Source organism: Hyposmocoma kahamanoa, unplaced genomic scaffold (genome assembly GCF_003589595.1).
Source record: "Hyposmocoma kahamanoa isolate Upper Pololo Valley unplaced genomic scaffold, ASM358959v1 89083, whole genome shotgun sequence".
Taxonomy (NCBI): Eukaryota; Metazoa; Arthropoda; class Insecta; order Lepidoptera; family Cosmopterigidae; genus Hyposmocoma; species Hyposmocoma kahamanoa.
The window spans coordinates 1-11521 of record NW_020654530.1 but is presented as its reverse complement, the minus strand read 5'-3'; the positions used below and the strand labels follow the sequence as shown (position 1 = coordinate 11521).

At 49.6% G+C, this 11521-nt stretch overlaps 1 protein-coding gene across 1 annotated transcript; it reads left to right on the top strand.

Moving 5' to 3' along the window:
* Positions 1-5874: 5874 nt before the first annotated feature.
* LOC113236198 lies at positions 5875-8178 on the top strand. Its single transcript, XM_026472205.1, has one exon. The coding sequence runs from the start codon at positions 5875-5877 to the stop codon at positions 8176-8178; it is 2304 nt and encodes a 767-aa protein (XP_026327990.1).
* Positions 8179-11521: the final 3343 nt, after the last annotated feature.

Below are 11521 nucleotides of genomic sequence, written 5' to 3'. Positions count from 1 at the left end.
TTATTGCACCGATGAATATGATCTCTTGGAACGGCTTATCCTTTCTAGTACAATAGGGTAATAAAACCAGTAACGCTTCTTTTACTCAAAGCGTACATGGACTTAAGGGTCTTAGTCCACGGAAGAAAAAATCAAAGGAAGTGAAGAAAGGAACCGATGTCGCCAAAACTCACGCTTTCTTAATTTGAAACATTACAAAATCTTGATACTGATTGGTCGTAGTTTCAAATTTAAAAAGAAATAACAAATTCTGGATTGTTAATGCAATTTAAACTTTACCCTGTTGGCATATCGTTGAAAGATCAACACCATCAATATATACCTATTAATCATATTGAAATTTCAATCAATGTGCTGCCATCTAGCGGTTAATTTCTGAACGACGACGGATTGGAGATATTAATTTAGTTCTCCAAACAAGAAGCGACCATATTGCAGGGGTAGAAACTTTTCTTTCGTTCTTTATAAAAAAAAATATTAAAATAAAACTTTCCGATGATATGAAATACCACCACGGGTAACATTTGTAGTGCGGCTATAATTTTTCGCATTCCAAAACAGCACAAAAAGGCATTTTTCTAGGATTTTAAAGAATTTGCACGAAAGAATGACAACCACAACATACAAAAAGAAAATGGCGGATTGAACTCACGTACTCAGGTCTTACAATCAGTTACGCTGATGATATGGTGCTGTTGACTCCTGCGATCAGTGCACTTGGTAAGCTGCTCAGGATATGTTAGACATATGCGGAAGCCCATGGACTCAGGTATAACACGAAAAAGACCGAGCTCCTAGTTTTTAAGCCGAAGGCAGGTTCTGTTGGAACTGTGCCGCCGGTGTTTCTCTATGGTAGTGAGATAAGTCGTGTCTCTCAATTTAAGTACCTGGGTCACTGGGTAACCGATAACTTGCATGATAGTGCCGACATGGAGAGGGAGAGAAGGGCCCTGTCTGTTAGATGTAATATGCTCGCCCGCAGGTTTGTTCGTTGCACCAAAGATGTGAAGATTTCATTATTTAAAGCATATTGCCAAAACTTTTACACAAGCAGCCTGTGGGTGAAGTATACGCAGAGAACCCTGAATACATTAAGGGTGCAATATAACAACGCTTTTAGGATGCTGATGGGGCTGCCGCGACACTGTAGTGCATCCGGCATGTTCACGGAGGCGCAAACAGGTGGCTTTCATGCCATTATACGCAAGAAGGCTGCCTCACTTATGATGCGTGTACGCGGCAGCGCTAATAGCATCCTAGCCGTTGTTGCCAATAGGCTGGACTGCCTCTACCAACTACATTGGGTGCAACTACACGTGCATAGGGTAGTGGTCTAGACTTTCACTTCTTTTCACTAAAATTAAGTAATTTTGTATTGTACTAACCATAGCACGTAAGAAAAATTTACTGTATTACTAACATTATTATGGATCATGGTCCGAAATAAATAATTATATTCAATTCTATTCTATTCTATTCTTTCGAGACCTAGTTGACACACGTCTAACGCTAAGTAACCATTTCTACCGTATTTATTGTTATGTGTCTTGATCCTCCTCATTTCTGATTCTAGGGTAAAACCGGGATAGATGCCCCACTTTTTGAAAGGGCCTCCTAATTTAAAAATTATTAGTTTACCACGAATAATTCCTATGGATATAACTAGTTTAATCTTTTACATTACATTAATACTTGATTTTATTGATCTAACATTTACTGATTTTGAAGAAATTTACTTTTTGCAAACCTATTTTTTTGAGGATAGATACCTATATGGATAGACGCCACACAATGAAAATACTAAGAAGGATAGACGCCCTTTAGAATAAAATAGTAAAATTCATAAAAATGTTTTATTTGTAATCTTTCATATATTGTATATACGTACATACTACATCCTTAATAATAAACATATACGTATTTAAAGTTACTACCCACTTGACTTCGTATTTTTGTCGCTATCAAAACATTCTAAACAAAAATGTTTTCAGTTTGAACTGTGAATAATTTGTCTTTTTTGTACTTTCATTTACTTTTAAACTATTATCATTTACGTCGTTTTCACTAAAATAATGTATTTTTTTATTTTCTCTTCCTAATTTTCTTGTTTAGTCCTTTGCTCCTAACCTAACCTACACCGCGAAAAATCTAGGCGACTATCCTATTCGATATGGATAGATGCCCTTTTATTATGTAAATAAGCTATATACAAAAGAGCGATTATTGACACCTAGGTGCGCAGTTAATGAACCAGTGTATAGTTATAATAAAAATAAAACGGAATTTATTGTAACTTACAAAGTTATGCGACAGTAAATACTTGCGTCTGAAATTTTGAACCAAGCCAAACGCGTCTATTCCACACGAAGCCCTGCAGGAACTTTGATGAGTGGTGTCTATACTTCTTATTTAAACTAATTATTCTTTGTTGCCATTTGGGAAACTTAGGTTTTTTGAAAACGAGGCACCTATCCCACTGCGGCATCTATCCCGGTTTTACCCTACGTGATAGAATCAGAAATGAGGAAATCCGTAGGAGAACTAAGGTAACCGACATAGCTCGAAGAATTGCTCAGCTGAAGTGGTAGTGGGCGGGGCACATAGCTAGGAGAACCGATGGCCGGTGGGGCAGAAAGGTTCTTCAATGGCGACCGCGCACCGGACGACGCTCAGTGGGTAGCCCCCAAAGGTGGACCGACGATCTGGTAAAGGTCGCGGGTAACCGATGGATGCGGGCAGCGCAGGACCGATCGTCGTGGAGATCGTTGTGGAGGCCTATGCCTATGTCTTGATCCATCGTACTAGTCATGGATGCACTAAATGCTTGTTTTGAATTCTTTCTTTACTTAATAAGTCGTTTTTTTAAGTTATAGGTACTTCGTAAAATCAGTTATTCCCATCGAGTGTCTAACCAGAGACGAAATAAGGGTCATCGATCCCTGGCAAGTCATTAGTCAATTGGGGCCTTATTTCACTTTTAAATAGCAACCATCGTTTGCGCTGAAATCACAAATTTGAAAGCTGAAATAGTACAGCGCCAGCAACTGACCTGTGAGTACGTCTCCGTATATTCCAAAAATATTCTGTATTTATTGTAATAAAGATAATATCTCTAACAATGAGGGGCTGTCCCATTCGGTAGTGTGGGAAAAATAGCAAAACTCTAATTACAAAACAAACGGAATCACATTTCATTAGTAATTAAATATTATATAATATAAATTATGTAATTTTCCAATTTTCGTCCATTATAGCAAAGCTCGAGTAAAACTGGTCAATTTGTAGTGAAACAATTGACGAAATCCGTCAAGTGTCCCGAATTCGGGCTGGCAATGATGATTTGACACAATAGTTTTCGAACAAATTAAATAACATTTCGTTGGTTATATACTCCATGTTTATTCATGTTCACTGTTCTGTCTTCCCTGAGAAGAACTTGCAAGAAACTGTGGGGATTACTTTTTTCAAAAAAACTTAATTGCTATGGAATACACTTTGAATCATAATTGTGTGGAATTTAGACTCATGTTGTCTTTCCATACTTCTTTATCTAAAACATACTCTTCAATTTTGTAATATGACTTTTCAATTAAAATACTTTTAATGTAAGTTTTAAACTTAGGAAATGATAATGTTACAGTTGTTACTCACGGCGACGTATGTGTTTGATGAATAAACTTAATTTTATATTTGATGTTAAACAATAAGCATGAATTTTTGTTATGATTCAAACTGACGAGATGAACAAGTCGTGTGCGTTGTAAGCGACACGCCTGTCACAAAGAGCTGATGGTTACTGACACAACGCCCTTCAGAAATAGGAAAGGTGTACTTCTAAAAATTTTATCAAAGAAGCCCCATGCCCAGCAGTGTGACCTACGTAAATTGATGATCATATAAAGAATAGCATGCAATTTTACTCGCTCGCTAGCTACTTCAAAAGACTGTAGGCAACACGTTGCGTAACAGATCCAAGGGCGGTACTATACGTTATTTGTTTATTAATTAGATCCTCATGGGACTCCTAATTGATTTGCAAGGCTTAATACGACGAAGGCTTAGCAGGATAAACACTTTAGGTTTAAGTATTAGGTTAAAATCAACAAAGTTACGTAATTTATTTTAGCGATTTTCTTTAGGTATTTTGGTTCTACGTTTGTGACACGGCTCAATTTACTCAATTTATATTTTTATAACGATATTGTACGTAGCATAATGAACTTCATGGTAAATTGTATAAAAACTAGATACGAGCCGAAAGCTTCCGAGGAATGCGCGAGCATTCTCGAGCATACGCAAGAATTCTACGGAAGATTTTGGCTCGTATCCAATTTGTACGTTGCACAAATTGACCATACAGTTCATTATTGTATGTACAGTAATTTCGCTTCCATTCCGTTCAACCGCAATATAAATTGAAACTAAAAAAATTTGAAGTATAATAATTGTAACTTTTTTATCAAAAAAACCCACCTTCAAAAGTTTGTGCAATTACATCTATTTGCCAAGTGTTATTGAAATCGGTTCACGAACAGTGGGTGAAATCCTGGACGACGGGTCTAATACAAAAAACACGAAAAAAATGCCCCAAGTCAACCTATTTAAACATACTGACATGTAAAGGAATATGAAAAAGCTAAAACGTTGAATTTAAATTGTAATGTCATCGCAGTACTGTCTAATTTTGCTTGCCTCGCTGTCAGTCGAACAAACGAAGACTAGAGCGTGAATGACGCTCTGTATACGATTTTAACGCCCTATAAGTTCGAACACCCGACGTCCATATAATTGTAAGTCAATGTTGAAATCCAATAATCAGAATCCATTCTCTAACTGGTCACCCTTCCCACCTTCCGTCTGTTACCTTGGGTTGCATTGTAACAGGCAGCCAAACGACGTCCACTGCTGAACATAGGCCTCTTGCCGCTTGCATCCAGCGGATTCCCGCAGCCTTCACAAGATTATCAGTCCATCTTGCGGGTGGTCTGCCCACCGCGTCTTGCAGTACGCGGTCGCGGGTTAAATTTTGCAATTCTTTGGGCTATGTCGGTTACTCTGGTTCCCTTGCAGATATCCTCATAAGTGATTCGAACTCGCAACGAAACTCCGACAATAGCCCTTTCCATTGCCCATTGAGTGACCTTGAAACTTCTTATTAGGCCCAAAGTGAGCGACCACGTCATCATTGGCCGAAGACTTTAGTCTTGAGACTCTGTGGTATTTTGGACAAGAAGATATGGCGTAATTTCCCGAACGCTGCCCAGCCTGGTTGGATTCGATGATTGACCTCTTTCTCGAAGTTGGACCTATACCTAACTGAATAATTTGTCCTAGGTATACATAATCGTCAACAACTTCGAGTGTAGAGATTTCGATCTTCATAGGAGTTGACCGTACATGGTTATTCGACATGATCTTCGTCTCGACTCGAATTTTATTTTCATTTACAGAATCGTATCGAAACCGTTGTTCTTTCACTATATGTTGGATGATTATCGCAAAGACACGATTAGGTTGAGTTAGGTTAAGTTAGGTATAAAAGAAAATCCGTGCGCAGTTGCTGGTCTGCCATCGGACGCGTCCCCAGGTGGCGGATAGGGGAACGGCTCCCAGATATGGAAGCTACCGGCTTCAGCCGGCGCGGACCAAAACCAGCACTGGGAGGAGAGGAAGATAGCGTAGGTTCTGTCCTGCGCTATCTAACTCGTAACCGAGACGGTGGGCGGTGTCCGGTCACAAGACCGGCTCCGGCCAGCCCGTAATCCCACATTGAGTGGGACCGGGGGTCCTCTTCATTGAGAGGAGGGCTGCGAGGAAGAAAACCTCTATAAAAATTACCTCAATCCTAAGTTCTGGCGCCCGGCGATGGGATGAATGGCTGGAGAGTATCCAGTCGATAGGGCGCCCCCAGTGGGGAGCTCACCCCCTTCCAAAGCAATCATGGAAAAGGCTCGTTTTGAAAATGGTCCCCAGGCGGGTCCCCGAAAGGGGGAATCCCGCCCATCCGCTTCGGCGGCTGGCAGCCCCTCGTACTCTGGGGGGGGCAAAAACAGCCTCGTGGGTCGACTGGAAGTCGATCCCCGTGAACACGACGAACGCATACGACAAATGGACTCGGAACTTGCTAACGATACCGGTGACGAACAGGTAGTGGTGATGAGCGCTAAGGAAGCGTCTGTCATCGCTAATGACGACGGTAGCAGAACAGCGACCTCTACGACCCGTAAGAGGACGTTGACAATGCCGCGGAAAGGCAGCCTTACCAAAGAGGCATGCACTCCCGCGAAAGTAAACACAGCACGCCGAGGAAGGGGCCATACCGGCAAGAGTGGCAAGAGCACCAACCCAGGTGTCAACCTTCGCGTAGCCACGGCTCGTCTCCGTGGGGAGAATGTGGAGGCGGAACAACCCATTGAGCGGGAACTGCTTTGCGGGGCCTACCGAAAGGTGACTCCAGTTCCCGTACTCGACATAGAGGAGGACGAGGCTCCCGCGGAAGAAAACCCAATGGCGTTTTCCGCGGAAGAGATGCGGGCCTATGCTGGCAGGAAGGTGGCCGCTATCTTTGAGGTCGCCCAAAAATCCCGATCACTGAAGGGAACCTTTGTCAAAAGACTAAAGGAAGCGGCGACTGCCTTGCAAGAGGCCGTAGAAGCCTTGGCAACGCGGACGGAGTCGGAGGAGGCACGTCGTCTCAGAGCAGACAACGGTCGGCTCAAGAGGGAGGTCGAAAATCTCAAAGCCGACCTTGCCGCGCACAGGCGCGAGTTCCAAGACATGCGGACCGCCATGCGAGCTTCTATGCTGGAGACCTCTGCGGAAGCATCACTTCGACCGCCATTATTGGATGGGGACATGCTGGACGATCTGAAGCGCTCGATAATCACCTCGGTTGGCACCATGGTGAATGCCCGTCTTGAGACGATCGAGGAGCGACTGCTTCCTCCGGTGATCCATCGCCCCCCTCTGGCGGCGGACCGACGGAGAACAGCCGATGCGGATGAGGCTAGGCCAACCATGGTCCTCTCTCCATCGGTAGACAAAAGGCCCGTGAAACCGCCGGCGAAGCCCAAGCCTCTAAAGCCACCGGCACGAGGGTCGGTGGTGCCCGCAGTGGTGTCCAAGCCGAACAGTGGCCAACGAAAGCCAGCGCCTGGACCACTGCAAGCTGGGAATGCCTCCCCAGCAGCAGAGGCTTCCTCTGTAGCCCAAGAAAACTGGGTCACGGTAGAAAACAAGAAGAAGAGGAGGAAAAGAAAGAAGAAATCCTCAGCTGACAAGGGCACTAGCGCCACGCCTGTACCCAGAAAGGTCACTGGCACTGGCACACCGCAGAAGGTGGCAGCCAAGGATAAATCCAAGACCAAACTTAAGCCCCCGCAGTCTGCCGCGGTGGTAATAAGTTTGCTGCCTGAAGCGTCACAGAAAGGCGTGACCTATGCGCAGGCGCTGGCTGAAGCGGAGGCACGCGTTGACCTGGCGGGGCTAGGCATAGAGGGAGTCAAGTTCCGCCAGTCGGCCACCGGGGCCAGATTGCTAGAGCTGTCGGGACCTCAGGGTGCACTGGCAGCCGACCGGCTGGCGGAACAGCTCCGCCCTGTACTTGACGGCGTGGCCAGCGTCACCCGGCCCACAAAGACTGCGGATATCCGCATCTCGGGTCTTGACGACTCAGCCACTAAAGCGAAGGTGGCCGCTGCGGTGGCAAGGACTGGGCAGTGCACAACAGACCTGGTCAAAGTCCTGGAGATCCGCCCTGGCCCAGGCGGGATGGGCTCTGTGATAGTGCAGTGCCCAATAAGCACAGCCAAGACGCTGGCTGAAGCGGGGAGGATACTGGTCGGCTGGAGCTCTGCCAAGGTACAAGCCCTAGAGCAGCGCCCGCTCCGCTGTTATCGATGCCTTGGCCTTGGCCATACGAGGCCTATGTGTACTTCGGGCAGCAGTCGTGAAGACCTGTGCTTTCGATGCGGCAACGAGGGCCATCAGGCCTCCAACTGCAAAGGCGTGCTGCGCTGCGCGGTCTGTGCCGACGCCGGACGTCCATCGGACCACCGCATGGGGGGGAGGAGCTGCAAACCACCTCCCATGAAACAAAAAGCGGTCCCTAGGACCCAGACCGCCATTACTGTCGACCGCCAACAGACGCGGGAGGTGGCTAGTAATATGTCGGAATGATGTCATCTCAACACACTAGCTTTCTCCAGTCGAATCTTAACCACTGCGCCGGAGCTCAAGATCTGCTCCTGCAGTCCATGGCGCAGTGGCAAATAGACTTAGCGGTGGCCTGCGAGCCGTACTACATCCCTGCTCATGAAAACTGGGCAGGGGACCTAGACGGCCTAGTGGCGGTCGTGAGGAACGGCATGGGCCCCCCTCTCACCACTCTGGAAAGGGGCTCGGGGTATGTAGTGACTGGGTGGGGGGAGTACATAATAATTGGAACGTACTTCTCCCCCAACCGCTCCCTGGCGGAGTTTGAGACATTTCTTGACTCCGTCAGGACAGCGGTGTTGCGACAAGCGCCGAAGCAAGTTATTGTCCTCGGCGATCTTAATGCGAAGTCGCAAGCGTGGGGTAATCTCGTCTCTGACGCGCGAGGTGGTGCTGTACAGATCTGGAGTATACTCTCTGGTTTGTCCCTCCTGAATAGAGGGACTGCTCAGACTTGCGTGCGACAACAGGGAGGGTCCGTAGTGGACGTCTCGTTCGCTACTCCCGCGGTCGCGCGCAGGATCAGAAACTGGAGAGTGGTGGAGGACGTGGAGACCTTGTCGGACCACCTATATATCCGTTTCGAGATCTCCGCGGTCCTTGGACATTCCGCCCCGATTCGTAGACCGAGTCGCTTCCCACGCTGGGCGCTAAGTCGGCTGGACCAGGAGATGGTCGAGGAAGCTGCCATAGTACAGCGCTGGTTCATTGCTGGAGTGAGAGAGGGCGTCACCGCCGACGATTTGGCGAGCCACCTGCATGCTGCTCTGACTGCAGTGTGCGACGCGGCCATGCCCCGGGTCCGGCGACGACCTCCCCGCCATCAGGTCTACTGGTGGTCGGAGGAGATCGCGAAACTCCGAGCGGACTGCAATGCTGCCCGGAGAGCCTACGTCCGGTGCCGACGCCGTCACGGCCATGCCCCGGACATAGAGAGCCAGCTGTGGGAGACATACCGCCTTAAGAAGAAGTCTCTGCAGCTGGCAATAAGCCAGGCCAAAACCCGTGCCAGAGAAGAAATACTGGCCGGGTTAGATCGGGATCCATGGGGTCGTCCGTATCGTGCGGCGCGGAAGAAACTCCGTGCCCAAAGCGCTCCCATTACGGAGACCATGGCCCCGGATCTCCTGCGAAGGGTGGTAGGGGAGCTTTTCCCAGACCCTCCTGAGCACTCTCCCCCGGTGATGGCCCCACCCTCCTCACCGGAGGAGGGTCTCTCGCAGGTCCCCTCTGTTACTGAGGGAGAAATAGCAGCAGCCCTGTTCCGACTACGGGGCAAAAAGACCGCACCGGGACCGGACGGCGTTCCGAGTGCTGTACCCGAGTGCGGGTGCTGTACTTGGCAGCGGAATACCTAAATGAGTTGCTCCGGGGACTGTTCGACACGTGCCTACGTAGCGGGCAGTTCCCGGAACAATGGAAGCAGGGCCGACTGTGTCTGTTGCAGAAGGAGGGTCGTCTCTCGGGTATTGAACGAGACGGCCAAGCTCTTCGAGAGGATCCTCGTTTACCGTCTCGTTAGGCACCTCGAGGAGGTGGGGCCTGGTCTCTCGGAAGCCCAGTACGGCTTCAGGGCGGGGCGGTCTACTGTCGACGCCCTGGATGCCCTGAAGAGTCTCACGACAGACGCCGTGGATAAGGGGGAGGTGGTCATGGCTGTTTCCCTTGACGTCAAGAACGCCTTCAACAGCCTTCCGTTCGAGACACTGAGAGAGGCGCTCCGGTACCATGGAGTACCTCCCTATCTCAGAAGGCTTTTGGAGGCGTACCTCCAGGACAGGGTGGTTCTATGGGAGGGCAGAGACGGGAGGCTACACCAGAGGCGCGTCGGGTGCGGCGTTCCACATGTTGTGGAATGTTGGCTTTGACTGGCTCCTACGCGGTCCGCTCCTTCCCGGGACGAGGGTGATCTGCTACGCAGATGACACCCTCGTTACTGCTCGGGGCAGGACTTATGAAGAGGCCGCGCGGTTGAGCACCGTAGTGACATCTCTGGTGGTAGAAAGGATCCATCTGTTGGGCTTGAGGGTCTCTATACACAAAACGGAGGCCCTCCTATTCCATGGCCCGCGCAGAGGTCGCCCTAGGGAGGCAAGGATCACCCTTTTTGGGGAGACGATCCCTGTCAAGGCTCAGATGAAATATCTGGGCCTTGTACTGGACGGGAGGTGGAATTTCAGGACGCATTTTGCCCAACTCGCTCCGAAGCTGGTGGGTACCGCTGCCGCCCTAGGACGGCTCTTGCCAAACGTAGGCGGACCAGGCTCGGTTTGCAGGCGCCTGTACTCAGGAATAATCCGGAGTATGGCCCTGTACGGCGCACCGGTTTGGGTGGAAGCTCTCACCGCTCGACTTAAACCCTTCTTGCGGAGGCCGCAGAGGGTCATAGCGGTGAGAGCGATCCGGGGTTATCGCACGGTGTCGTGGACGGCGGCCACTCTTCTGGCGGGCGATCCTCCCTGGGAACTCCAGGCGGAGGTGCTCGCGGAAGTGTACCGATACCGAGCGGCCATGCAGGCCAGGGGGGAAAGGCCGAGCGCCGAAGATCTGGAGAGGATCAGGGCAGCGGGCCGCGCTGCCTTAATCCGGAAATGGACGGAGGACCTAGAGGCCCCAGTCGCGGGCTTAGTGACGGTGGAGGCAGTTCGCTCCCACCTAATCCGCTGGGTCGACCGGCGATATGGGTCTCTGTCCTACAGATTGGTGCAGGTTCTCACCGGACATGGATGTTTCGGCGAATACCTGCACCGGGTTGCAGGTCGGGAGACGACCCCTGTCTGTCACGAGTGTGGCGCTCCCGTCGATACAGTGCGTCATACCGTGGCAGAATGTGCGGCATGGGGCCCCCAGCGGCACTCCCTGACCGCGGTAGTGGGCGGAGATCTCTCGCTGTCGACCATCGTGGGCGCGATGCTCGACAGTCAGAGGTGTTGGGAAGCAATGGCCTCCTTCTGTGAAAGCGTAATTTCGCACAAGGAGGCCTCGGAACGGCTCAGAGAGGACGACCCCCTCGCTGACCCGCTCCGAAGACGGCGGCTGGGGAGACGAAGGAGGCAGTACGCCCACCTTCTTCCCCCGCTGTAGTGAGCCGTGGGGACAGGGGTCGGGGGACTCTATCTCCAAGTCTGTGCTCACAAGTGTGAGGGTGCCTTTGTGTTGACCCGGGGCACTCTCTGAAGGCCGGGGTCCGCTCACGCGGACCATCCGCCGAGGCGTTCCTGTAGTATGCGTAAGCGGATCCAGGGGCGCCTCGCTATGGCGGTGGGGGTTAACCGCTGGGTTTTAGTGTGTATACCGGGCTAGAGCC